The following is a 27,693-nucleotide window of genomic DNA, read 5'->3' on the forward strand; positions in this document are numbered from 1 at the left end:
TTTTCTAAGTAAATTTGCCTAAAGGCTGTTTTTCCCAGGAGTTTTTGTCAAAGATTTCACACCTGTGCTAAAATGTCAAGTCTGACTTGATGAGAGTGTCATTTCAGTGCTGAGTGTTTGGCTTTTTCAAATGTCGCAATATTGAAAAATACTTAACAAAAGGTTTTCAATTTAAAGGTAGTTAAATGTCATCCCAACACAAATCAATATTTTATTGTTTCTAAACAATCTGACGCCATAGAGTAGAAATAAAATGGGCATCTTTTTCTCCTGAATGATAAACAAAGAAGGGTGAAAAACTTCATAGTCTGTAGAGAGAAAGAGGGAGATGGAGATTATCTGATATTTGCCCTGCAACTTTAAGATTATTCGTCTCTCATCAGCACCGGTGCAAACAGAACCGCTGCCAATCCTTCTGCTATTTAATCCAAAGGACTGCAGCCAAACTCCTCCGCACGGGGATGGGTGAACACCATCAGTCACCGCGAACCTTCAGAGTAAAAGCTGCTTATTTCAAGTTTTGGGAGTTAATTTTACCTGGGGAATAATAATTTATTAGATCAAGTTTACAAATTAATAATCGAGAGTTTTACTCTAGAGTGTAACTCAGTAAAAGATGATGAATCTGAATTGTTTCTACCATCACGATTTCTATATCCTATTTTAGAATAGTTTAAAATAAACGGAGACGTAAACTTGGCAGTGAAAGAAGTTGAGTTCCTGCTTCCGTGTGTCTTATTTTGATGAATCGAACCGGACATTTAACTTCCTTGAGTTTCACACATCCACTCTGGCGTTTCTTTGAAGCTGGCATCTCTTGGATGCGCACAGTCCGGTGGATTTGTTTTGTCACCCTTGCTGCTTGGTCGTTTTTTATATTTTGAAAATGAGACTTTCAATTTTAAAAGTCTTATTTGTGAAAGAAAGCGTCTCAATGTAATTATTATTCTTTTTTTCCACCGTACCTTCAGCTGTGGATGGAGTGATGCGCAGCGTATCGGTTTGGGAATAAAACTTGCCGTGCGTCGCCGTGACCCATCCGTGGTGTCCTCGGTTGGACAGAGACCCTTTTGGTCTGTCATGGTCCCAAAACTCCCAGAGAGTTTGCTTGGAAAACCATGGAGCACCGAAAGAGACTCTTCTGTTACATTGTCGTCGCGGCAGAGCTCTGTTTGGCTTCTGCACAAGTCCTCAGAATTGGTAAGCGCAACACCTGTTTACGCACAGGACAGAATCGGAAACAAGATTACAAGTGTGTCCGAGTTTTCATATTTACCATAAGAAATAGTTTGCGATGCTGTTCAGTATCATCAGCGAACTGAAACAATCTCAGTTTCAGATGTTTGTGTGCTGTAGCCTGCGGGACTGAGTTTCCTGTTCCATGATGTCAACATAAATCAATTAATCAAATCAAATCGATTAAAACACGTGGAGATATGAGGTGCACGAATAAATTTAAACCGCTAAAGGGTGCAAGTTTAAGGAAGCTTAATTGCAGTTTAACACATAAGCAAATATTTCAAAAGCGATTACAAGAGAGTCCCACTGATAAAGTTGTTCTCCAATGGCATTTTTGGAATTTTTGGTTAGTATGGCTAACCGTCCAGGGCTGCAGGGACTCGGGTCAACACAAAAAATGGATGGAGAAAAGCAATGCCTGTTTCTCCCTTCAGCAAGTTTACACTGAAATTATGATCCCATTTAACCATCTCAATTCAGTGATAAAGGAAAAGCTGTCTTCTGTGTTTTGTTAGAAATGATACTGCCTTTAGAGAAGCTTAAACTGGGAATTGTTATGTTCATTTCTAAACACAATTTGAGATTAATGAAATAGATTGGAATACATTAGAATACATTAGGGGATGAATGGAGGGACTCTCACACCATCAAAGTAAGAACTACTACTTCCTTCAACTTTATTCTTTCATCATGTTTTAACACTTTTTAAAAAACGTTTCTTACAATGCCCTAAAATATTCGGTTTGAACATTTATGCCATCAGAAAATCACTAAACTTCTTGCTACACAAGCAACTGAAGCTAAGATTACTGTTCACTACTTATATTTTATTGCTTCAGTACGCCTGTGATAATTCTCAATCCCACTGTCATCATACATGTAGATAGATAAAAAGAGAATCAACATAAAGCCAGTACATTAAAGCCGAAACTGGAGAAACATTCTCTCTCTTGGTTGTACTAGTTAAAAGCGTATAAGCAGCTCTTTGTCCCATCTGTACAAAATCAACTTCCAAAAAGAAAATACTTTACATTTATAAAATGTGATATTGTAATACTTTTATAAAAGTACCATAATCTCAATGTTGCAAGAAATCTCAACTGAGAAGTATGGATTAGAATTATGTTGACAAAAATGTAGCAGAAATTTTACTGCTTTTTTTGAAGTTGGGGCTACCCATTTTCAGTATGTATGGTTGGTCAGAAGATTATGTATTTTAGTTTGATCAAGTCATTAACACTGTGAATTTGAGCAAGACATAAGACAATTTTTACTATGAACACATAAATCAATACCAGTTTTGAACATCTGAGGACATCTGGAAGAAAAGAAGTTGATACCATGTGATCTTGCTGTGCTAAATCTCTCTTTGGCATGAACAGTATTTGTGAATTTGTGGCAATGTCCAGCTGCACTTGCAGATGATTTACGGTGTGGGGTTTATCTCTGGGTCTCATATTAATATTCAGGGCTGTTCTGGAGCAATCCGTTCAGCTTCAGGTATTCAGTTCAGATCCTTTGAACAACACAAGTCTAGAAGTTTCCAACTCCAACACATTTGCATAACACAATCAGTATGTTTGTTTGCATATGAGGATTTGCAGAACTGCAGAGCTTCTCTGGACACATTGTTTTCAACAGAATCAGTTAGTAGCAAAAGTTGCTACATGGATATATATAATATATACACACAACAAAAACTACCTGCTGTTTTACTTTATTTTTTTCTCTAGAAATTTAGGTGAGCTTTTAGGTAGACAGTTATTGCATTTTGCAATACTTTGCAAATTTCGATGCAGGACGTGTACAGAGTTTTATTTCGGTGTTGCCTCCCTCAGTAATGAGGTCATTCATTATATTGATAGCAATCCAGGCCTTATAAAAAGAGAGCTACGGTATGCAACAAAATTGCTCAAATGCTCTTATTTATTTGTGTTTAATGCTCTGCAAGATGGGGCATCACTAGTGATTTACAGCAAGAGTTCAGAGGAAACAGCAAATGGAAGCCATTTCTATTTTGAATAAGAGATGCACCAACAAACCAACAACCAGAGATTGGAATCAGGCAGTTTTCTTTTGAAAATGTCATTCTCAGTGATCCTCAGAGGAAGATACAGCTGGTATAAGAAGAAGTGTGGCATTGGCAATGCATAATATCTGAACTGGATGTGTTACTATAGAATTATCCTCAAAATGACAATGGAGGACAACACAGTGCAGCAATCATGTTTAATGGAAACAATATGTGTCATCTTTTTTTACTCTTTACTTTTAAATCCTGCTGCCAGCTGGCCTCACAAAATATACATCATCACTATCACTCCCACAACCTGCAAAGCTAACTTGCAAGGTGATTTTTAAAATATTGTTACTTTCACAATGATTTTTTTTAAACATATACAAAAAAACTTTATATTATAAAACCACTGCATTTAGTTTTCCTGTTGCATTTTCCAGTAGCAATAGGAAAAAAGTGCCTTGAATTTTAATATGTTCTCAATCTGTCCAAACTGTACAGTGCTGACCAAACATATATGTTATATTCTTATCTCACTAGGCAATGCAAAGCAAAGCAAGCTTATTTGTATAGCACAATTTATACACAACAGACTATAAAGTGATTTACAGAAAGAACAAAGGAGCGAAGATAAAAAAAAAACAACCAAAAAAGATTAACATTTCCTTTGATTTCTGGCATAAATGTTGATAATGAGCATCCACTTAAGACCTGATTCAATTGAAAGACTAGAGGCTATAAAAATAGTAAACAGTATTTCCCGATCCCCTGGGTCACTGTAATTATCACATTTCTTTCCGTTTAAGTCTCTCATTATTTCTAATTGTTTTCTACATTTTGAGGAGTATTTTTTGCTTTCTTTGAACACCAAAGTAAAAACCATTGTCTTTTTTTTCTCAGATATATTTACTGCTTCCCTGTTGCTACCTAACCGGAGCAATCTGCCTTGCTTCTTCAGAGAGGCACTGATGTTAATAGTTTGGTTGCCAGATATCACCCAATATGCAAATGAAAGTGTGGAACCACTCCGTTAATTTTGTGATTTCCATGCACAGGCACAGGCACAGGCGTAGTAGCCTCAGGAGATAAGTGGATAAACGTACAATCAGTGATGAGGTTACATAGTAATGGGTAAGAAAATAGGACTTCTAACATTTAAATGTAATTCTTAACATCTGTACTCAGAACCTGATCAATGTGAGTAACACATCATGGAGAAATTACTTTTCTGCTCTCGCTGGCTGGTTTTTCTTTTAATGAAAGTAGAATACGGAGCATGCAGCACGTCGAAAGTATCGTGCAGCAATTTCTTTTTGTTGTTGTTTTTTATTTAACTGTCATACCAGCCCCTAAGTAATAATAGATGACAAAATAAATTATAAATTATTTCAGATAATTAACGTTAAGACATGGTTTAAAAATATGAGGCGTAGGACAATCTGGAATTCTCAAATAGCATCTTTTTTTTTTTTGTAATACCGCAGATACATAAATCATTGTTACAAATGAATGTTAAACTTTAAAACCAAAAGAGAAATAAAAAACCACTAACTTCTAGGGAAAAACAATCATGTACAATTTAGCCACTTTTTCTGCCACCTTTGTCCATCTTCACTGTGTGTGAATTTTATGCAAATATATCCCACCTGCAAATCACAGACACGTGCTAAAAGCTATTTTTTGAGTCCTCCGGGTCCTCGGAAACTTTTAACATCCATTTGCAATGTATTTTATGCCAGATGGTTGTGTGCTCTTGTGGCAAATTATTTCTCATTATTTTAGAGTTGAATGGAAGCTTTTAGAACGCTGAGCTACATTAATTCATTTGTTGGGCATGAAAGTCCTCCCTTTTAGAGGTAACTGCAGCCGTTACAGACCACAGTACAGACAAAGCTGTTCCACAAGAAGGGGATGACAAATGAACTCATGTCATACCTAATTATTTGTCATTAAATACTGAAGTAGAAGATGGATGAGGTGAGGTTATGCGTGCTTACAAACAGAGCCAAACATCTTCATCTTATGTTGAATGGATCGATTGGCTCTGCCTTTTCTGTTTGATGTGTTTTATTTTAACTGGAGGCAGACAAAACACCCATCCATCTCTCTGTACTGTACATATTTCTGTAAGCCACTGCTTTAATTACTTTAATGCTGTATGCTGACCAGTGATACTACAATTTACATGAATTTAGAAATGGATTCTTTGTATCTTTAAATGATCACCCAACCCCCCCATGACACGCCCACACTGCTGACCCAACAAATAATGCAAGGAGACAAAAAAGTTAGCATTTTAAATATATTTTTTATTCTTTACCAAAGCAGAATTATAGTTTTACTAAGTTGGGACATTTTCTGGAGATATGCAATAAATTATCAAGACAACCCAAAGCTTATGGAAGTTTCTAATTGAAAAGAGTAAAATATAGTTAAACCTGAATATCCTACGCATTCTTCCACCCGTCTGATTTCTTCCACCCGTCTGAAATTGAGTCATGAAGCTTCAGGATGGACACCTAGACATTCCTCTACATACCAACTCTCTCCTGGACATTATGGAGATTTCAAGATGTTGCCGGCCAAGAATAAACATAAAGTCCCTTCAATGAGTTTTAGATACTTCCTGGATTTCCTTCTAATGGGATGTGCACAGAAAATCTATAAATATAGTCACCTGGGAAGCATCCTAATGATGCACCTGAGAAGCATCCTAATGGGATCATTTGGTTGCATAGTAGCTCTGTAGCTCCTCCTAACTCATCCCAGACAATTAAACTCAACTCAAACTTCACAGGGTTTACATCAAAAACAACAGGAGGTGACCTGTAAAAGTACCAGCAAAATGATTCTACTCTAAATGCAAAAATATTGTGCACAAGTCCCAAACAGTGATCAAAATACATTATCTGAATATAATAAAATGAAATAATACACTGATCTAAAGAAATTCTACAATGGATTAAAAATCAGTCCTCGAATGGTTGCTAATATTTCTTTATAGGCTTTGGGATTCTTGTGAACCACAATGAAAGCCATTGTCCACAACATGGACAAACACGGGACAGGAGTCAACCTTCCCAGGTGTGACTGGCATTTAAAAATTACTCTGATAGTGCATTGATAACTCACCCAGGATGCTGCAAAAAATATAAAAATAAAATAAATAAATAAAATCCAGAACAATATCTGAAAGGCTGCAGGCCACACTTGGCTCAGGTTAGGTCATTATTCATGATTCTTCAAGAAAGAAACGGCAAAAATGACTCCATGGGAAAGTTTCAAGGTGAGAACCACTGATGACTGGAACAAAAGGCTCATTTCACTTTTGACAAAGTATCTCTTGATTTTCAAAAAATGGCAAGACAAAAGTTGTTGGAGGTTGAGTGTCTCATTAATTCTGACACATAGCTAGCAGAGCTTCTAAAATGACCATCATGCTGACATTTAAGATGGGTTTGGTGATTGTAGTGTGATGTAGGGCTGTTGTCCTGCTGCAGGGCCTGAATCAGCTGTCATAATTAATGGAACCGACCAGAAAGAACTTTGTTCTTGGTCTTGACTTAAGCTTTTTATCAGAAAATACTAAAGGGAAATAGGCTGGCCAACGGTTTGTGATCTTAAGCTCAAACACACTTTAGTCAAAGCGTGGGGTTCAACAATATCGAGGCATGACCTTAAATAGGCCCTTCATGCTCGAAACCCTCCAGTGTAGCTGAATTAAAAGTATCCCTCAAAGAATGGTGGACCAAAAATCCTGCTCAGCAATGTAAAAGAGTTACAACCAATTATTTTAAAATTCTTTAATTCTTTTTACAAATTGCAAGTCTAAGGCACTGTGTGACTCTAGTTTGGTCTGCTTTCTCCACTAACCTCCTATACTTTTGGTTTTATGTGTGATACACATGCAAGTAGCTTGGCATGTTGTAAATTTCTGAAAAGGAAAACTCTTTGTTGTCAAAATAATTAAGAGCTTTGTTTTCAAAGACAATGAAGGAAAGTCATGATCCTTATTGATCTTTGCTGTAGGAAGCACTTTCCTCAAGCTGCAGCCAGGGTCAGGGACAGTCCCCTGTAATTTCACTGGTGGGTTTAAAGCTGTCTGAGTTTATTGAATAGTTGTGAGATGGGGCACTCATTATCTTTTCTTCTGTGCTATTCATCATCAAGAGTTTGCGAAAGAGAGGAAACATTCAAAAGCTGAAAACGACTTAATTAAACAGGACAAATTGTTAGAAATTAGGTTCAATGAAGCCCTTCATCCGCATTCTCAGGTAGCTGCTCTGAAAAAATGTTAAAGACTGACAATTACTGATGTGCTCTGACTCATCTGACAAAAGTCTGTTTTGAAACTTAACAATAAGCCGATAAAGTCTTTTCATTTCTTCCCTTTAGCATGATAGGTGCAATTATGCTACCACCGTTTCATGTGGCCTTTGAGTCCTGGCTTCACATCTTTTGCACCAGGATGACAGGATGCTGATGAGGAGTTTGTAGGCAATTTCACGAGTCTGACTTAACAGGGTTGTTTCTTCAAAGTGTGCTGACAGCAGGGCCATGCAACTGTAGCTGGATGTAGCCTTGGGTCCTCTTATTGTAAAAGCCAGAGAAGTGTGGCCTTTTTTTCTTTTTTTTTTTTTGCACTTTAGACCTTCTCTGGCTTTAAATAGTTGGAATCACTACTTTTCTGCAATGAGAAAGGAAAGAGAAGCTGAAACTAAATGTGCATTTTGTTGATATAAGTCATAATAAACATTAGTTTTACACTTATAACAACACATATTAATAAATGTAGCTATGGCTATTGGTGGTACGAAAAACATTGTTGACAGATTGCCAGAAAGTCCCATTTGCAGTTTGTCATAAGTCACGTAGTGGATTCAGAAAAAAATGTGGACAAATAAGATAAAAATTTTACTTTTTACTCTGGCAGAAGAAGTCCTCCTTATCCTATGATCCTAAATTCACAGCCACTCATACTTTGAAATAATTCATATCAAATCCTTTGCATGTGTTAAAAAAGATTCAGGCAAAGTCCAGAAATAAAACAAAGCCCTTTCCTTTGTCACTCCCCCACTCAGCTCCTTCAAACTAGCTTCAACAATGCACTAAAATTGTTTTAGTAAAATGAACAACGAGGCAGTGTGCATTGTGTCATGCAGAGTGCTGCAAATGTCTATAATATTTGTGCGCGTTGGGAATTTTTACACAACAGAGTTTAATTCATCATATCTGTGTCCAGGTGGCATTTTCGAGACCAGAGAAAGTGAGTTAGTGAGCATGGACGAGCTGGCCTTCAAGTTTGCTGTAAATAACATAAACCGCAATAAGACCTTGATGCCCAACGCAACTCTAACCTACGACATTCAGAGGATCAACATCTTTGATGGCTTTGAGGCTTCTAGGAGAGGTATGCAATCATCTTTCGGTGACATGGAATCACCTTTTGCTGCATCTAAAATCCCAATCTGAGTGAAGTGTGAGAACATTACAGCAGCATGGACCACTACCTGTCATCAGTGGGACATACTGTATTTAAGACCCACAGATGATTTTCTTTCCAATATTAATGTGGAGCTGTGATTGTTTCAAATTTAAGATATTTTAAATTTTATTTGTGCACATGGAAGATCACAAAGAATCCAAAACATGGAAAAAAAAGGGGCGTTAACTAAAGGTGCATCTCCCAAAAAATGTGAATATTATCATAAAACTAATTTTTATCAGTAATTCAGTTCATAAAGTGGAAGTTACATATTTCTTATTTGCTTCCTCTGATACATTTCAAGCATTTATTTCCAATGAATATGATTAATAAATACAATAAATCCAGTTTATCAGAACAAAATGATTCAAAGTGCTTTTTGTATTATTTTAAAGTCAGATATTTCAAACAAAATGAACCCTCATTTATGCTATACTTCCACACTGGCAATATTTCAGCATCTTGTTTACACAATGGTACAAAGTGCCTGATCTTAGTTTCTGTTAAGATCTGCACATACATGGCAAAACCTCTTTTTTTAACAACTATTTTACCTTAAAATAATTTATTTTTGTGTTTTTTTCCTCTCTTTTATTAGTGTGTGACCAGCTAGCTCTCGGGGTAGTGGCTGTGTTCGGACCCTCTCACAGCTCCTCAGTCAGTGCAGTGCAGTCCATCTGCAATGCTCTGGAAGTTCCTCACATACAGACTCGGTGGAAGCACCCCTCAGTGGACAACAAAGACACTTTTTTTATTAACCTTTATCCTGAATATACAGCCATCGCCAGGGCCATCCTAGATGTGGTCACATTTTTTAAATGGAGGAAACTAACAGTGGTCTATGAAGACAGCACAGGTAGATCATGTTGTCACACCACTGTTGTAACTGTTAATATTTGTAAAATATCAGTCAGAAATGAACAAAGTTTTGCAAAGTACAAAATATTTTAAGTTAATCAGTTGGAAGCAACTTACCCCTATTTTTGTGCTGTGTTGTATTTGTTCACTCTTAAGCCATTGTAGAATCCCTACGACAAAAAAAAAAAAAAAAAATCAGACATAGTTCATTTTGATAATAGAAAATTCCTGGTTCTGCAAGAGAGGTACTCTTCAAAATTTTAAGAAGAAACATTGGAGAGGAGGAAAAACATTAGAATGCTACAATTTTGTAATATGGATGGATCATATTTACAAGTGATTCAGTTTAGTTCAACTCAATTTATTTACATTTCATTTAGAAACTTTCATTCCCCGATTTTGTGTTCTGGAAAAAAAAAAATCTGATGCGTACATCATGTAATGGGTCCAGATAAACACTGTACACTATTTCAACACTCTGTGTAGATAATAATATAGATAATTACAAGGAACAGAAGGGGCCCGTCACAGATGCTTTGTTCCGCCAAGAGTCCCAAGTCAAGTTGAAATTCCCAGAAAAAAATACTAAATTGTAAATAATTAAAATTCTTATATTATTGTAGGTTTGATGCGCATGCAGGAGTTGATTAAGGCTCCAGCTAAATTAAACTTGAAGATCAGGATACGGCAGCTCAACCCTGGCAACCAAGATGCTCGGCCGCTGCTGAAGGAGCTGAAGAAAGACAGAGAGTTTTTTATTATCTTTGACTGTTCTTACCGCACAGCTTCAGAACTCCTAAAGCAGGTCAGTGAGTTAAAGTGTGTGTTATAACTATTTAGTTATTTATTCACTCTTTATAATGGGATATTATAAGTGATGTTTTTATTACTATTTCCAGCTTTCATCTATGGGAATGATGACAGAATACTACCATTTTTTCTTCACAACTTTGGTGAGATGGTTAAAGATTGTTTAAAAATGACTATGGATCACTTTCACTTACTGTTTTCTCTCCTTGCAGTGGTACTCAGATTTTCTTCAGTCCTCTAATTTCCATCTTCTCTTTACTCTGGCAGGATTTGTTCGCTCTGGACCTGGAACCCTACCGCTACAGTGGGGTCAACATGACTGGCTTCAGATTGCTTAACTTTGATGATCCGTGGGTGGCTTCAACCATTGACAAGTGGTCTTCGGACAGAGTACAGGCTCCCAAACAGGAGAGCGGCCTGATGGAAGGAGTCATGACAGTAAGTCTTGGCTCAAAGCCAGTGATGTCAGATGATGATCTGATAATATTTAAACACAGTTTATCAAAAATGTTTTTTTTTTAATTTATTTATTTATTGAAGAGTGATAAATTAAGCAGAACATTTTCTAATCTGAATGCAGGCGTTTTCTGCTTCCTCTCAGATGCAGATCTAAAAATACATCAAGGGTTTATGTTCATTAATTGTTTCAGAGTCTGAATAAATGTATCACATGTAATCAGAATTATGAAAGATATTCTATTTAATGTTTTGTTCTGTAATGGAAATGATGACTTATTTTTAATTTTCTCTCATAAAATGTATTGTATTACAAATAAGCAACAAAAAAACCTGTTTTTAGTAATTGAATAAAAGATATATAAAAACTATGTGGTCTTACTGTGGGAAAATTTAGGAGACCCTTAACAGATAATGATGCACATTTTGATTGAAATTCGTTCATTTAAATGCTTTTTGTAGCCATTGCCTAGTCTCTAACATTATTCTCAGGAAAACTTTCCTCTCTGCTTAATGTAGAATTATTTCAGCCGTCAGATATTTTAAAGGGTTTCTTGCATTCACTGTCTGTTTCAAGTCAATTTCTTAATTCTCAGGTTGTCCACAGGGGGTTATTGATATGTTTTGAGTCCAGCTCTGCTTCAGCTTTAAGTTTTTGACAGACAGGCTTACATTTCCTTAAGCATCCTCTGAAACACCACATGTTTTATGGAGGATTCTATAATGTGAGCTGGTCGGGTTTTGCTTGAGAAAAACACCACAAGGTCATTATGTTTCCAACTCCATTGCCAAAAACAGTTGTTTTCTTATTTAATAAGTATCTGTTAGATTATATGGATATTCTGGAATATAAATAGTTTTACTGAATTTACCAAAAGCTTCACAAAAAATGACTGAAAGTCAATGATATGTATTTCTGTAGTTTAAAAATCTGGTGTCATAACACAGCGCATAAAGCAGTTGGGAAATGAGACTTAAAATACTTCTTCACAGTAGGTTTCTAAATCATGACAGGTGTTTACCTTTACAACATTATCTTGCAAACAGGAACCATCTCTACTAAAACTTCACAAGTAGAATGACAACTGCAAATATGGTCATAAACACATCTGATTGGATTAAAGAAGTTACACAAGCAATGATGGGTAAAGTAAACCAATAAGAAAAAATAAATAAATACACACTGATTAGTGGCTCACTTTCTGTGCAGTTCCATCTAATTTTCATTTTACAAGTCCTACAGCCAGCAGTCATTTAAAATGCTGCTTCTGAATAATAGAAAAGTGAAGCCATATATTTTCTGTATGTTCTCCATAGACAGATGCAGCCTTGATGTTTGATGCCGTGTACATGGTTGCTGTTGCGTCGCAGCGGGCCACCCAGATGACCGTCAGCTCGCTGCAGTGTCACCGCCACAAGCCCTGGCGCTTTGGACCTCGCTTTATGAACCTGTTCAAGGAGGTAGGAGTCAGAAAATGATCCACATTATGGAGCCAAGAACCCTGTGCCGCTTACTGCTTTCAGCTTTACTCCCATAGAGTTTTCAAGATTTGCAGAGTCGGTTTTCAAAGGACCGCCTGGGTACAAGATCATTCTTTGCATTTATACTGCCACAGCATTAGAGTTGAATTTCAAAAAAGATTAATATCAAGTGAGGTTATATATTTTGTTGGTCCCTTCCATATGAAAGCTGTCAATATGAAAATACATGCCTTTGGTATACTAAGAGGTTGAGAACCTGTGGCCTGTAGCCCGGCTGTCTGACTGAATGCCCTACAGACAGAAATGAAGCCTTTGATGCTCAAATAGTTTGATCTCTTTAAGTCTTAAATCCAGTTGAGGACCGATGCCTGCCTGGGAGGGAGAATGTTATCGCTCCACCCCCTTGCTTGGATTTTCTTCTTAATGGTGTGCTTTTTTTTCGGTTTGAATTTTCTTCTTTAGCCTCTAGTTTTATTTACTGTTTTCTGAAGCACTCATTCTCCTGCTATTCACTATTTAATAATAGACTGTGATTGCGAGAGCAGCCAGCATAATCCTTGACATCATGCTTCGTTAACACTACAATAAGTGTGATTTCTCTTTCCTTTGAATATTTTACTGCACAATGTTCAATGTGTTTTTGACTGAAGTTAATTACTTTTTATTTTACCTTGGCAGGCAGTCTTTTGTCATTCAGAATATCCTCAGATAACCCGTGAAATATGAATAATATCTTGTGGTTTAAACTTCAACAATTGCAGAGATATTTTTCTAAATTAGCTTTCCGTATGCCTTTTGTATTAAAACCTTAAGTTAAAGTTAATAATGTATGAAAAGAAAGCATTCCAGGCACATAATGAAAATGCTGTAATTTGATTTATTCCTGTATTGAACCCTCAGTTTAAATGCTGGATATGTTGTATTCATAAAGTAAGGGTTAAAAACAAGGAAAAAAATACCACTTTCTCAACATTCAGGAGAGCAAAGGGCAATAGGAAAGCAGAAAGAGAGTCATGCAATAACTGTAACTGCAAATTCAGTAAATCATCTTTTTATATATGTTAATTATAATTCACTTTCTAAAAAATAAAGAATTTAAGTTAATATTGATTTAGTCTTTCCTCTTACCACTGTTCCACAAAGGCCAGATGTGTGAAGTACAGTGTTAATAAAACACTTGCTGTCACAAAGCACTGCCTGTTTCCACAAAGCTCTTACTTGGAGCTGCTGCCCCCATCAGAGCGTTTGCCTTACAGAGAACCTCTCCTCCACAGCTTCCCCTCACAGCTCCTCTAGACTAGCAGCATCTAGCAAACACCTGGTTGAACTGAGCGTCTGCTGAGCTTAACAAACTAATTGATCAATGATCAAAGTATGATCAGTGACAAAAGATGTTAGTTAGGATTTTATTGATCAATGTATATCATTTCCCTACACATCCCTATGTGTAGGGAAATGATTTCTCTCTTCACATTTTTTTATTGCACCCATTGTGTGACTGACTGTGTCATTAAATGACTCATATGCAAAGCATATATTATCTCCCTGCTTTAGCAACGTCCTGTTTCTTTCACATAGTGCAATGTGTGTGGGCTAATGAAGGTGTGTGGAGCACATGGCAACTATTTATCTTGGGTTAAAATATTTAGTGGCAATGAACTTAGGTTCTGTCAAGTCCTACAGCGTTACTTTCCCTTTAATTCTCTCACATTGTGTCTAAACTAGGCAAATAAGCTTCTGAGGAGTTTGTAGGTTGAATAATTCCATAAAAACACATAACCGAATCCATTCATTCATTCAATCGGGCCAGTCGACTGTAATGAAATGCGACCCATAATCAAATTAAGGAATATTTTATTTTTATGTGCCTTTGTGTCCCGTCTCATTCTGGGAGTGAATTATCAGTGTATCTCATTCACTCTCCACACATTCAAAGAACTCAGACACTCTCTTGATGCTCTTTCTTTTTCTTTCTGTGTCTCTTTCTTTAGGCACAGTGGGATGGACTGACAGGGCACATTGTACTTAATAAGACAGATGGCCTAAGGAGAGACTTTGATTTGGACATTATCAGCCTCCAAGAAGACGGCACTGCCAGAGTGAGTACAGCCGCCTGAAGAGCAGGCTATTACACGAACATCGTGCTCGGTCTGTATTTGGCGGGTGACTGGAAAACATGTTTTTGACACTGTAAATTTGCAGAGACATGAGTAATGTTAATGTTGTACCAACTGACTGTTTCTTTCCATGCTGTCTGTGGTTTATGTTGCTTTCTTCACATTTTCTAAAGGGTGTTGTGGAGGGCACAAGTCGCCTCACAAAAAGGTGGATCAAGGTTTGTTCTGTGCCCTGTTTGGTTGAAGCCTTTTGTTGTTGTTTTTTTCCCCCAGACCTTTCTGTGTTTTTCATTCCATATGCCACCCACCTCTTCTGTTACCTGCCTTGTCAACGCTGTTACCCTTCAATGATTTTGTGTACAGCTATGCTATATTTGATTTTTCAGCTTTTATGCGCTTTGGGTGCTGGTTCTGATTGATGTGACAAGCATCAAAACTTTTTCTCAGTAACTTTAGAAGGAAGACAAAAAGAAAACAGGAAAGTAGGAAAGAAAGAAAGCTAGATAGATAAAAAATAAAATGCTGTAAATTTACCAACATCAAGTTTATCTAGATCCTCTTTGCTTTATAATAACAAATAAATGGCCATCCAAAGCAAATCTGATGATGGTTTAAATGGTGATCAAATTGAACTTGCATAAACATCTGTGGTGTTTGTGAGACTCCAGCTGTTTCAAGACTGCTGCTATAATTTACAAGCAAGCGGTTAGTCTAATCCTTTGGGACCAAAAAAATCTATGTTTACGCTAAATGGAGAGTTACCCCTGTGAAGGATCTCAATTTAAAAATTCTAAAATATCTCCTTGAGTTTAAAATGACCTCAAGTATTCCTTGTAGTTCTTTTTAAAACATTTGAGCCAAAGAACAGATGTTCAACCAGTCCATCCTCTTAGACAGCTTGTGCACAAAGTTCCCAACTCCATCTGCCTCAGTCGTCAGAAAGGCAGCTATGTGGGCAGTCATCAGCTGTCAAGTCCCAGAGGCCGCGATTTATGTTGCAGTTTAATTTTACGCTGCCCTTTTAACTTTTAACACTAATCCTTAGGGCCTCGTTACTATATGGAATACACGTCTCATAAAACACCTGACTTCATGGTAATAATATGGAATTATCAGTTCATTGCAGTTGGGTTGGTTTTTGGGTGCTAGTGTGCTAGACACACTTTGAAGAGGTGGGAAAGAATAAAAGTAAGAAATAAAGTAATTTCCTTCAAAGTTGTTGACTCCTCTGGAATGTTTTTTTTTTTTTTGCCTCCAGCCTCCTTCTTGGCTCAGCTTAGTATGCTCCTAATCTTTGGTAATGGTTTTCCAGTGTGATTTGGTTCTGAGTACGGATGAGCTTTAGGGTTCTTAGCATTTTTCTTAAAGCACACGAGGAAGAGAGAGTCAGTTTTTATAACAGTGTTTATTGGAAGCCACTCTGGTACACATGATAAATTTGCAATGCTATATACAGCAAACCCATGACTCAGAGTTTTAAGGGGAAAAGGCAACTCAATGACTGACATAAACTACATTCCAGCTACTTGAGTTGGCCAGATTTCTGAAATCATCTGAAATGGATGAGTTTCTCTAGATCTTGCTGAAACATTAGTCCTTTAATCCTAGAAATGTCCCTCAGGTGACAAAAGGCGAATTTTGTAACTGTCTTCATGTGGCTTTGAAGACTCATGTTTGAGTTCATCACTACACCCAGATTTCGGTCCTGATCCCTAGTTTCTAACTACTATATACTAGCAGTTCTTGCTATCTAGCACACTATCTAGTATCAAACACATAGCTGCCCACATTGCTGCCTTTCTGAATGAACACTATGAAATGTTCTAGAAACCACTATCTACAGTAGTGTGCTGACTCTATCATTCTTCTTTAGGTCCAAAAATAATTATTGCATTTTTTTTTTTGTATATTTCAGGTAGATACAGAACAGCTCTATCTATGTGGAGATTAAATTGCTCATACCTGGACTGTGTTTGCTTATTTATCACTTAAGAATAGGAAGCACTTTATTCCACTCTAGTGGATTCCCCTTTGCTATAGCATAGCAAAAGGGGTTGACTACAAACACATATTACTGTTTTATGATTTTTATCAAAATATTCTGACTGTTTATATGTTAAAATGTGTGTTCAGATATATTACTCTCAAGTATGTGGTTTTAAAAGTTGTGGAAAGGCTCAAGACAAATTAGTTATTTTGTTAATTTAATGATTCCATCAATTAATTACACCAATCTGTTCTTGTCTTCTGCAATATCCTATGATAGTTTATGAACATCCAGTCAGAATACTATTGTAAAAATATATAGTGATTTCAGAAATAATACAGATTTTTCTAGTTTTTAATGACTTTATGGGTTAATGTAATCGAACAAATTCTAATAAAGAGTGAAGTTTTGTTTTTGGAAATGAAATTCCAGTACAGATCTTGAAGTTTTAAAAGACTGCACTGTCTTTTAAGCTCAGTTTAATACAGTCAGAGGCACTGATGCATTCACCGCTCATCATCCTCTTTGCAGTGATTGACAGAGCAGGCCATTGTTCCAGAATAAAAACGTTGTTTTGTTTAGAGAGTTTAATGCCAGAAGAGAAAGGCTTGTCATTGCCAGTTCTTATTAACGGTGACGCATAATAAGTTAATGCGCTTAACTTTACTGCATCACTGTCATGAGCTCCCATGACCCTTTGCTCTTAAACACTGAGAAGATTTGAGAGGTTGAAAATCCATCTGACAGATGCCTGTTTTAATCTGATAACTGTTGGGATTAAACCGCCTGGTGTGGCCAACCTCATTCACACGCACTGGGATTGTATGGAGAACAGATTCCCTGTTGCCCTTTATTGCCTCTGAACCCATCTGACTCTGCTGCCTGTGTTTCATTCATTCTTTCCCTGTTGGTGTCAGGCCCTTAATGTTACATCCAAACTGAGCTGTGTATGTATGGCTGCAAAATATTTAATTTAGAATGATATGTATTTACAGTGAAAAGTGGCAAAAGGTTTTTCACTTTGTTGTTTTAGAGGTGGCAAATATGTATTTTGACATTATTGCTAATTAATACTTAAAAGATCATTCTGATTAATTGTACTAATTTACTTCTGTTTCTCCAGTGAGTAAAATGAACCAATGAGATTATGCAAGATTCATTTGAGGTTCAAATAATATTAGAAATATAAATACTATAATTCCAATCAGGAAGTCTCATATTTGCCTTTGGCATAAATAAGCTTATTAGATTTTCTAATGTGTTTAATTTTTTCCAGTGTTAAATGAATATAAAACACACAGTTTTAGTGCTTTTCAAAAACAAGGAATGGTAAGTGGTAAATTTCTGCATGTTAAATACAAGGAACGGATTAATAAGTTTAAAATATTCATTGGTTTGTTTGGATGAGTTAAGGAGAAGCTTTAAAACCTCTTAGACTGTATCAGCTCACGCGTGGTTGTGGCAGCATCTCGTTTCTCATGCATTAATATTGAAGATAAAAGAATGTGTAATTTTTTAAATGTCAAATCAAAAGCTAGCTGGTTGAAAATGATGTATTACTGGATGTTCCTAATGCAAAGGACACATAAATACAGTTTGGGGATTATCATATAGGTTGAGTCTATGTAACTTTTGATCCTGTATGTGTAAATGCATGTTTGTGGTAAAGAAATTAAAATTTATGCTCTCAATTTTTCTTTTCAAAACTCTTTTTTTTTCTTCAAATAGATCACTAAAAGATCAGACGATTTTATTTAAGAAGACAACAAGAATTTTATTTATTGGTTTACCTATCCGGCGATGGGTGAATGTCTGAATGTAGGCCATTCACCAAGGCACTTGGTGAATGGCCTACATTGATATACATTGATCAATATCATCTTTTGTCATATGCATAAAAGTTTCTGTACTTTGGTAAAAATCATTAGCGCGCAGCCAAGTAAAGGTAAATGTTTTAGGACAATGAGTTGGGGAGAAAGTTGAAAAGGATGCAGAAGATCTTTTTACCTCCACTTTTCTTTTAATTTCTCACTTCAGCGAGTTAGATAATATGATTAACATACAGTTCACTGAAGCAGCTTCCAGTTTCCTCTTTAGCCTGGATAATGTAATGTAAAACAAATAAAATGTTTTTATTTTTCACCAATGAATGAGAAAATCAGCCGGTTTATTCCCTTTAAAGATGCAGGTGCTGGTGATCACATAACACCCTTATTCAGGTTTTTACAGTTTATTCAACAAGTCTCTCCTAGATTTCTGTCTTTCTTACTCGCTGAGTAGACCAGGTGTCACATGTAGCATGTTTCGATTAAGGCAGCAGATGTTATTTCTTGAGTCTGAAATCCTGTTTGTGGTTCCAGGTGGCTGTGTGGAACTCATACAGGGGGATGAAACTAATGGAGAAGCCCAACCGGGAAAAGAATACCAATGTGACAGACTCTCTGGCTAACAGGACTCTGATTGTCACAACCATTCAGGTGAGAAGATGGGTTAATAACAGAACAGAACAGGAAGGAGAAGGATGATTTTAAAAAGATAGGGAGGGTTATTTAATACTCATTCCTGTTCGGGTTGACAAACAAAAACTTCAGATGTAGTTTAATTTCACAGAAGTCCTGCCATAAAGACCACTTGAGTAGTAAGGTTTATTTTTATATTTTTTCAAGGAAAATCCTTATGTGATGGTAAAAAAGTCTGAAAAGGAGCTGGTGGGAAATGACCGTTATGAGGGATACTGCATGGACCTTTTGAAGGAGCTCTCCAACATCTTGGGTTTTACATATGAAGTCCGGTTGGTGGGTGATGGGAAGTATGGAGCCCAGAATGATAAGGGAGAATGGAACGGGATGGTCCGGGAGCTAATCGACCATGTGAGTGAAAAGTAGTTTGTTGTGACTCTCACTGTTCTGCATTTCTAGTTTTTTATTCTCTTCTGTAAAATGAATCTCTAAAAATGTGATTTTTTTAACAACAGGTCGCAGATCTTGCTGTGGCTCCTTTGACTATCACTTACGTTCGAGAAAAAGTGATTGACTTTTCCAAGCCCTTCATGACTTTAGGAATCAGTATCTTGTACCGGAAACCCAACGGTACCAATCCAGGCGTGTTCTCCTTCCTCAACCCTCTGTCCCCAGACATCTGGATGTATGTGCTATTAGCCTGCACTGGGGTCAGCTGTGTGCTCTTTGTGATCGCAAGGTAAACCACTAAACTGCTGCATGTGGCAATGATTGTTGTTACAAGCGTAACTTGGTGAAAGTCACACTTGTGAAGGTGAAGGTAGTGGGCTGCACAGTGGCGCAGTTGGTAGAGCTGTTGCCTTGCAGCAAGAAAGTTCCGGGTTCGATTCCCGGCCGGGGTCTTTCTGCCTGGAGTTTGCATGTTCTCCCTGTGCATGCGTGGGTTTTCTCCGGGTACTCCGGTTTCCTCCCACAGTCCAAAAACATGACTGTCAGGTTAATTGGTCTATCTAAATTGTCCCTAGGTGTGTGTGTGTGTGTGTGCATGGTTGTTTGTCCTGTGTGTCTCTGTGTTGCCGTGCGACAGACTGGCAACCTGTCCAGGTGACCCCACCTCTCACCTGGAACGTTAGCTGGAGAAAGGCACCAACACCACTCCCGACCCCACTAAGGGACAAGTGTGATAGTAGTAGCTAGTAGTGATACTAATTTAACTGTCTGTAAAACATAACTTATGGCCTAACATACTGTGAATTGCTATGCGCTATTTCTATTACACACTGTCACTCTTTGTCTTTCAGGTTTACACCATATGAGTGGTACAACCCACATGCCTGCAATCCATCCTCAACTTTGGTACAGAACAACTTCACCTTGCTCAACAGTTTCTGGTTTGGCATTGGAGCGCTAATGCGACAAGGTTCAGTTCTCCTGTTTTGGTGTTTTTTACAGTTGTCATGTTTTAAGCATTATGAGATTTATGTTGGATTATTTGGATATTTTATTTATGTACTGTAGGTATGAGATGCAGTAATAGATGACTAGCAATACACAAAACAACTAGTGTAAGAAGGCTGCACTGATAGCTTGTCAGTGCATCAGATAATGTAATAATTATTTTTGTTTAATTACACGCGTTGTTTCTTTCTTGTGGGTTTACACGGCAAATATACAGTCGTGAAAAACTTTCTGACAGACTGTTTTTCTTCCATTTTCACATAAGGCTATTTAATTTGTGCTTTTGCCATATTGAAACATTTAAATAGCATTTCTACAAAAACCAAACAGTCAGAAAGAATCATTCAATATGTAAAAAATAAAAAAAATGTCATAAAGGATCAATTACGACAATTTTACATTTAACATAGTTAAATGTTCAAATTTCACAGCAGGTGCACATCATTAGTGAGCATTACCAAGAAAATATGACCTGTTTACACCTCGTACATTTAGTTCAGTCTGACTTCTAAAGAAAATTTTAATATGCTCATATATATCGTACATTTATTTAGCTCCATTCCAGTTGTACTTTTACCACACTTTTAAACCTTTACCCTTAAAAGTTGCATTTAACTTTCTTTATTTTTCTTGCAATGTCTCCAGGCTCTGAGGTGATGCCTAAGGCTTTGTCTACCCGTATAGTTGGGGGTATCTGGTGGTTTTTCACCTTAATTATCATATCCTCCTACACGGCCAACTTGGCTGCCTTCCTGACAGTGGAAAGAATGGATGCCCCCATCGACTCTGCAGACGACCTCGCCAAACAAACAAGGATTGAATACGGTGCAGTGAGGGACGGATCCACAATGACATTCTTTAAGGCAAGACTTGAGATTTTTTTAATAATAAATGCTAAACTAATGCTAAATTTTATTTTGTGCATATTACATAGTAAGCTTCCATTCTTGCGTATTCAGGTATAAATATAGCATTCATCAACATTGCTTTATCTCTTGCAAAAATGTTGCTCAGAGACCAGTTAAGACTGGTCTTCTGCTCTTTGGAAAAAAATAAAAAATAAAGAAGAGAGAGGTGACTCGAACCTTTTGAGAACCGTAATAGTGTCCTTTGGAAGAACTGTCACTTTCTTGCGTCACAATATTCACCTCTCCTCACATGCTGTGGCTCAGTGGGGTTGATTCATGCTGAGCTTTATCCTCCCAGATTGCAGCCAGTGATTATGGCTGCCTCTATGGGAAGAAGCTGACTGGGTGGATGGCTTCAACAAATTGAATCAGCCGGGGGAGATTTACCACACAGCTGTCCCATTTTCTCTGGCAGAGCAAGAAGAGACATTCACAATGAGCTATACACTTTGTAATTTTACAATTACTCACGTTTTGTGGCTGCACATCAAATCTACTTAATCACACGTGGCATGTATCCTGCATGTGCATCTAGAATAATTGATAGGCCCACTTAGATTTTCCCTTAAATCTGTGTCTCTTACCAGCTCACATTTCTTTTTGATCTTTCAGAAATCAAAGATCTCCACCTATGAAAAGATGTGGGCTTTTATGAGCAGCAGGAAAACAGCTTTGGTAAAGAATAACAAGGAAGGCATCACCCGTGTGCTGACAACTGATTATGCCATGCTGATGGAATCCACTAGCATCGAGTACATCAGCCAAAGAAACTGCAACCTTACACAGATCGGAGGGCTCATAGACTCCAAGGGCTATGGAGTAGGAACACCTATTGGTAAGAGGAGTTAAAACAGCATTTTCTATTTGTTAGCACTCATTAGATTAAATAATACTCAAATCTGTGGGAAACTCCAAACTGTGAACATCTAACAGGGAATTAGTTATTTCTGAAAAATCTCAAGACTTGCCTTAAAGAATGCCACTGCAGTTGCCAAGATAATCAGAAATAAGAAATGCATATTGGTCAGCTCAACAAAACGGCACCAACCACAACAACAGTCAGTGTTGGGAAAGTTTAGCCTGTTAATATCTGCGTTCCACTACTATAAACATTTTCATTTTGAGCCATTTTAAATGGCAAAAGTTAGTTAAAACAGGTAACAAACCTCTGAGAAGCTGCTGGCTTCCTCCTTCTCAGGACTTAATTCATTTCTAACAACTCCACAGTGAAATGACATCTTTCTATAATGAATAAATCATTTACAACCAATAATAACTGCATATGAAAAAGAGGATTATTATTATTAAGGAATAAGTCACCAAGAAGCAACCTTGTTATTAACTGGTGAAACATTGTCATTGTTCATAGTGAAACAGATTTTACATCTTTGTTGACAAAGAGAGTTTTGACCAATTACCAGTACATCTTATATCCAGAGTCAGTATGCTTCCTCTCTGTAATATTGCTTATTTTAAAAACAAAATGCTTCCAGTGTGGGGAGAAAGTATTTGCCCACTTACAGATGTAGATCAAGAATGATTTTCAAACATAAGAATTCTGTTTAACAAGATGGCAGCAACATTATGATGTTGGGGCCATGGAGTAATGAAGAGGAAGGACTGCCTCTGAAATATTTTTTGACATCAAATCAAATAATTAGAAAAAGACAGGAAAATACCAAAAGCCAAAGCTGAAAGATCTATTCTCAGTTTCTTTGAGAGAAAAATAATCGTTTCCTCCTAACGATTATTTTCCTCCTAATCGTTAGGAGGAAAATAAGACAAGCTTTGCACAGTTTTACACACCTTCAAACTCAGCTTTCATTCATGCCAGCATGCCTAGTTGATGAGGCAGTTAATTGTTGTGTTGTTTGCTGCTCTCATGCTTGTCTCCCTGCTGGAAAAGTACATGAGTGCTGAAAATAATGAGCACCACAGGATTAAATAAAACCTACAGCTTCGTAATTCAGGCAGAACTGAAAGCTGAAGCCCAAACTTGATTTCGGAACTAATTTGGCCATGCTTTTGCACAGGACTTCTACGCAAATCAGGTCTAAATAATGCTTATCAGACACCACTAGAAACATAAAAGTGTTGAATAAGAAAAGGTAAACAATAAATCAATAATTTAATAATCGTTCTGTGAATATTGTGTCTTCTTTGACAGGCTCCCCCTACAGAGACAAAATCACAATCGCCATCCTCCAGCTGCAGGAGGAAGGGAAGCTACACATGATGAAGGAGAAGTGGTGGAGGGGCAACGGTTGTCCAGAGGAGGACAACAAGGAAGCCAACGCTTTGGGTGTGGAGAACATTGGTGGGATCTTCATTGTTCTCGCTGCCGGTTTGGTGCTTTCTGTTTTTGTGGCAATTGGAGAGTTCATCTACAAGGCCAGAAGGAATGCAGACATTGAGGAGGTGAGTGAAGAACAACACGACTGTTCATCTGAAGAACTCAAGAGTGCAAAGTAACATTCAGATATGAAAGAATGATTGAAATTTTACAGTAGACAATTTAAATAGTAAGGAATAAGACATTGTATTTTCTTATACCTTTATTATTGATTATTTTTGGTGTTTTAAAATCTTTTTTTTATATTAGTTGCTCCTGCAGTGTGCGACATTTCTTAAAAAAAAAAAAAAGAAAAAAAAAGAAAGAGGTATCTGATTGTTCTTCACAATAAGCAAGGTTGGACTGAGTAAAAAAAAAATCCAATTTAAAAATGTCAGAACTAACCAATCACTTCTCTTCATTTGAATTGAATTTTAGATACACAAAATGTCTTGCAACATGTTTTTTCATTTTTTCTTAATGTCTTGCAATTACCAAATTTATTTCTATTTGCCAAATGCCACAGTAATTACAGTAAAACTTTTCTTTTTAGAGATGATTTTTTTTCTTTTTTTCCTTTTAAACTGAATGATTTAAATTATCATTGAATGATTTATCATTATCACATGGCCTTTCACAAGCTTCACACATTAGTTAGATTTGATATGCTCACACACATTTTTTCAGCTCAGCCCATTTACTTTTTAATTTATGTGAAACTAAACAGTGATGAAAAATATGTATATTTCTTATCATACTATGTATATAATTACTTGGTTTCAACTCTACGTTGAAGCTAACTCTAAGTAGATGTATTTCACTTTTTTGTCACTGAACTCGCATCATAATTTCAGCCTCATTTCTTTTTTTTTGTTTGGTTTAACTTTATGTATTTAAACTTTGTTTTATTATTTTGCTTTTATCTAAATATCTCCACTGTCTTTTAAGTTTATCTTTTGTGTTTTCTCCTCCATCCATTTTTTATTTCCTTTTTTTTTTGCATCAGGCCTTTTGTTTCTTTTACGGGATGCAGTCCCGTCAGTTCCAACGCCGTGGCTCCACTTCCTCCTCTGGCAGCTCTTTATCAAATGATCTGGAGAGCGGCAGGCTACTGGGGGATGACACAGACTAGCCACGGCAGCTCATACACAACTCTTACTCGCTGTAGACGATAGGTTTGTAAACCAGATGACCTTCTCTTTGTCCCTCATCATTATGTCCCAGAATGCCCTTACAGTCACACGCAATCACAGCTTTATTGATTTGTGATTGCTTTTAACCCTTTTACCCTCAAAACACTAATTAATGATCCATTTTTGTTTGGTTTTGTTTTGCGAAAAAAAACCCTCATGTGAGCTTTATTCTTTAATGTGTGCCTCCACATGTACAATGCTTTCCTGAATTCATCTTTCCATCCATCCACCCGTCAGCTCTGACCAACGCTCTGGTTCCTGGTAAAAGATAACTAACCCTCATCATAATGCTGTAACCACCGTGTTCTACGGTGGGGATGATGTGCTCAGGTTGATGTGCATTATTTGTTTTGTCAAAAAGTACAATTTTAATCCTGTCTGATCAAAGAACCTTCTTCTATATGTAAGCTGGACCCATTATGGAGACACATAAGAAGTCATTATCCTCCCATCCGTTTACTCAGTCTGTTAGGTGCACAGCCATGTACTGGTAGGTTTTCACTTACACCATACTTTTTCTAATTTCAGAAGAAGGACTGAACAGTGCTTTGTGAGATGTTCCTATCTTGAGATATTCTTTTTCAAACTAACCCTGCTTTAAACGTCCGTTTTTTTCCCTTTGTCTTCTTGATGTTGTTTGTTCACTAATGTTCTCAAGGGGCCCTTTAAGGTCTTCTTAGAATAGTGGCTTTATACTGAAATTAAATTACACACAGGAGGACATTCTTTATTTATAACTTGTCTTCTGAAGGCAGCTAGTTGCACTGGATTGCACTCAGGCATGAATCAAAAAGGATTGAACATGCATACATGCCACAGTACTCTGACTTTTATTTGCTAAAATGTCTAAAATGCTTGTAATCTCTTTCTCCCTCTTCTGAATTATGCACTACAATGTTTGTTATCTATAACATAAACTCCAAATAAAACATGGAATTGCTGGTTGCTATCTGAGAAAATATGAAAAAAACTCAAGGTGTATGAATACCTTTAGAAGGCACTCTGAGCTTTGGAGTTTTACTTAATATATATTTGTATTTCATCAGGTTCAACAACCTTTTTTCTCTAAAAGTAAACAGCAAAATTAAACCCGATAGTGAGCATAAGGTAAAATAAACCCCACAAATAGAACTACTCATAAGCTACATTAAACACAATAAATTATTTTGCAGGTAATTTAGTAATAGAATGGATTGCAGCTGTTGAATAATAACACACTGGGGAAGTGTCCATGAACCTGGAAGCTGTGTGTGCTAAATTTAATGGTAAAACATTATCTGAAGAATTTAAGATTAGAATAAAAGTTGTTTAGTTCTACATAAACTGAAATGGTAGACCATATGGTAGAGTGAATGACAGTCAAACAGCTAAACTGTTGTCACTGATGCACAACTTGAATAGCAAAATATGTTGAACCAAATATACATAGGAAGAAAACTTACAAATTACATGCTATGCACAGCAATAATTGAACTAAACTGGATTAGGAAAATCTACTATTGTTAAGAGTCCAAAACAAATATAATTCTAGAGAATAGTTACTGAATAGACTGGAATAAATTTGGTTCAAACATTTTTTGTTTGTTTGATAGAAAATGAGTTTTCTTTACTGAAGCTACAAGTCGCTGGTATTCATGGAAAATCCCTAAAGATAGCATGTTTGTTTGGGAAGCCTTTGGCAAAGCCTACGGATGAAAGAGGAAAATCTTCTGTCGGCCTTGAACGTAAAGACGAACAGATGATAAAAGAAACGCTTTGTGCTTTGAATGATGTTTCACAGACCAGCCAAAGAAGAATAAAACATAAAGAAAAGATACATAATTGAAGATTAATGTGTTTTTAATGGGATCTAATATTCTCCAGCTCCAAATAAGCCTGAGGCTTTCCATCCCTTTGATCGTTTCAAATTATTACCAGATCATTAACTGGCTAATTGATTTTGGTTTGCTGATTTAAAATGTTGCACAGCAGACGTACATTTTGTGATGAGAAAACAAAAAATCATGAGTCATTTAACTTTCATGTAGAAAGATAAAAAAGTAAAAATTGATCAAGTCTTTTTCTTTAGAATTGGCTACATGCTCACATTGAGCTGCAGCTTTAGTCTCAATTTAAATTAATACAAGTTCATTACGCACGTTACATATCAAACAATATTTATCATTACCATGGATTGTTGTTATTGAAAAATTAATGAACATTAAAAAAACAATAAAATACTGTCCTTTTTTTTGTCAGTGTGCGTCTTTTGGTGCTGTGATGGAGGAGTTGGGAAGATCCCTGCAGTGTTACAAAGGTGTCCGGAGCAGGTCGCGACCTCAAAGCGCAACGAGGTCCCCCTGCATCTTCTGTCAGCCAAAGCGCTCTGCAAAAAGGGACGGAGGAAGAGGAGACTCCAGCGCTTGAGCCTTGGATCCAAAACTTGATGCAATTTACATCAGACTGAAGTTAACTTACTTTTTATCTTCTCTAAATCTTTTTGTGAGACACAAATTCAAATATATATATTTATATTTCTTTCATTCCCTTTTCTTTAGATTGATTGTCTCTGTGAAGCACTCTACTGTAGATGTAGTTTACAGTATCATAGCCCTGTAAAAACAACACGTGTCAAAAATTTTAAATTAAATCTCTCTTATACGTTGTTCATAGTCCCTCGTCTTTAACTGTTAACAGTTTGTAAAGTTAAATCTGCAAACTTTATAAAGTATCCCATGGTGTAAATGTGAAGCAGCTTTACTGATTTTCAAAATAAATAAATTTTTTTGTTGTTTTTTTGCGTTTTTGCTGAAATATGATTAGTTTTGTTGACAGTGATGTCTTTGCACGCTACTTTATTTATCTGCCAGCGCCCTGCGAAGTTCTTTACTGAGCCAAGCGCTGCCACGGAAA

The 27,693-nt window shown here is 36.7% G+C and overlaps 1 protein-coding gene across 3 annotated transcripts; it reads left to right on the forward strand.

Moving 5' to 3' along the window:
* The first annotated feature begins 482 nt into the window (after positions 1 to 482).
* grik1a (glutamate receptor, ionotropic, kainate 1a) lies at positions 483 to 27,574 on the forward strand. 3 transcript variants are annotated; one of them, XM_008427223.2, is made up of 18 exons: positions 483 to 1,200; positions 8,499 to 8,666; positions 9,340 to 9,597; positions 10,223 to 10,404; positions 10,499 to 10,552; positions 10,677 to 10,847; positions 12,183 to 12,326; positions 14,339 to 14,446; positions 14,638 to 14,682; positions 18,812 to 18,928; positions 19,118 to 19,321; positions 19,426 to 19,649; positions 20,212 to 20,330; positions 21,014 to 21,231; positions 21,889 to 22,111; positions 23,444 to 23,694; positions 24,615 to 24,783; positions 27,040 to 27,127. In XM_008427223.2, exons 1-17 carry the CDS (start codon positions 1,119 to 1,121, stop codon positions 24,738 to 24,740), a joined length of 2,694 nt encoding a protein of 897 aa, XP_008425445.1. In that variant the 5' UTR covers positions 483 to 1,118; the 3' UTR covers positions 24,741 to 24,783; positions 27,040 to 27,127. The 3 variants fall into 3 exon arrangements, with proteins under 3 accessions (XP_008425445.1, XP_008425444.1, XP_008425446.1); XM_008427222.1 differs by lacking the exon at positions 24,615 to 24,783 and having other exon boundaries at positions 484 to 1,200; positions 27,040 to 27,574; XM_008427224.1 differs by lacking the exons at positions 14,638 to 14,682; positions 24,615 to 24,783 and having other exon boundaries at positions 484 to 1,200; positions 27,040 to 27,574.
* The last annotated feature ends 119 nt before the right edge of the window (positions 27,575 to 27,693 follow it).

The sequence above is a fragment of the Poecilia reticulata genome, linkage group LG14 (genome assembly GCF_000633615.1).
Source record: "Poecilia reticulata strain Guanapo linkage group LG14, Guppy_female_1.0+MT, whole genome shotgun sequence".
NCBI lineage: Eukaryota > Metazoa > Chordata > Actinopteri > Cyprinodontiformes > Poeciliidae > Poecilia > Poecilia reticulata.

What these genes read in the sequence shown, in the direction of transcription:
- grik1a (XM_008427222.1), top strand. Translation starts at nt 1,119, where the DNA reads ATGGAGCACCGAAAGAGACTCTTCTGTTACATTGTCGTCGCGGCAGAG. An exon ending in ATTTTTTCTTCACAACTTTG is followed by an intron (nt 10,553 to 10,676) that starts GTGAGATGGTTA and finishes TTACTCTGGCAG; the next exon opens with GATTTGTTCGCTCTGGACCT. An exon ending in CCACAATGACATTCTTTAAG is followed by an intron (nt 21,232 to 21,888) that starts GCAAGACTTGAG and finishes TTGATCTTTCAG; the next exon opens with AAATCAAAGATCTCCACCTA.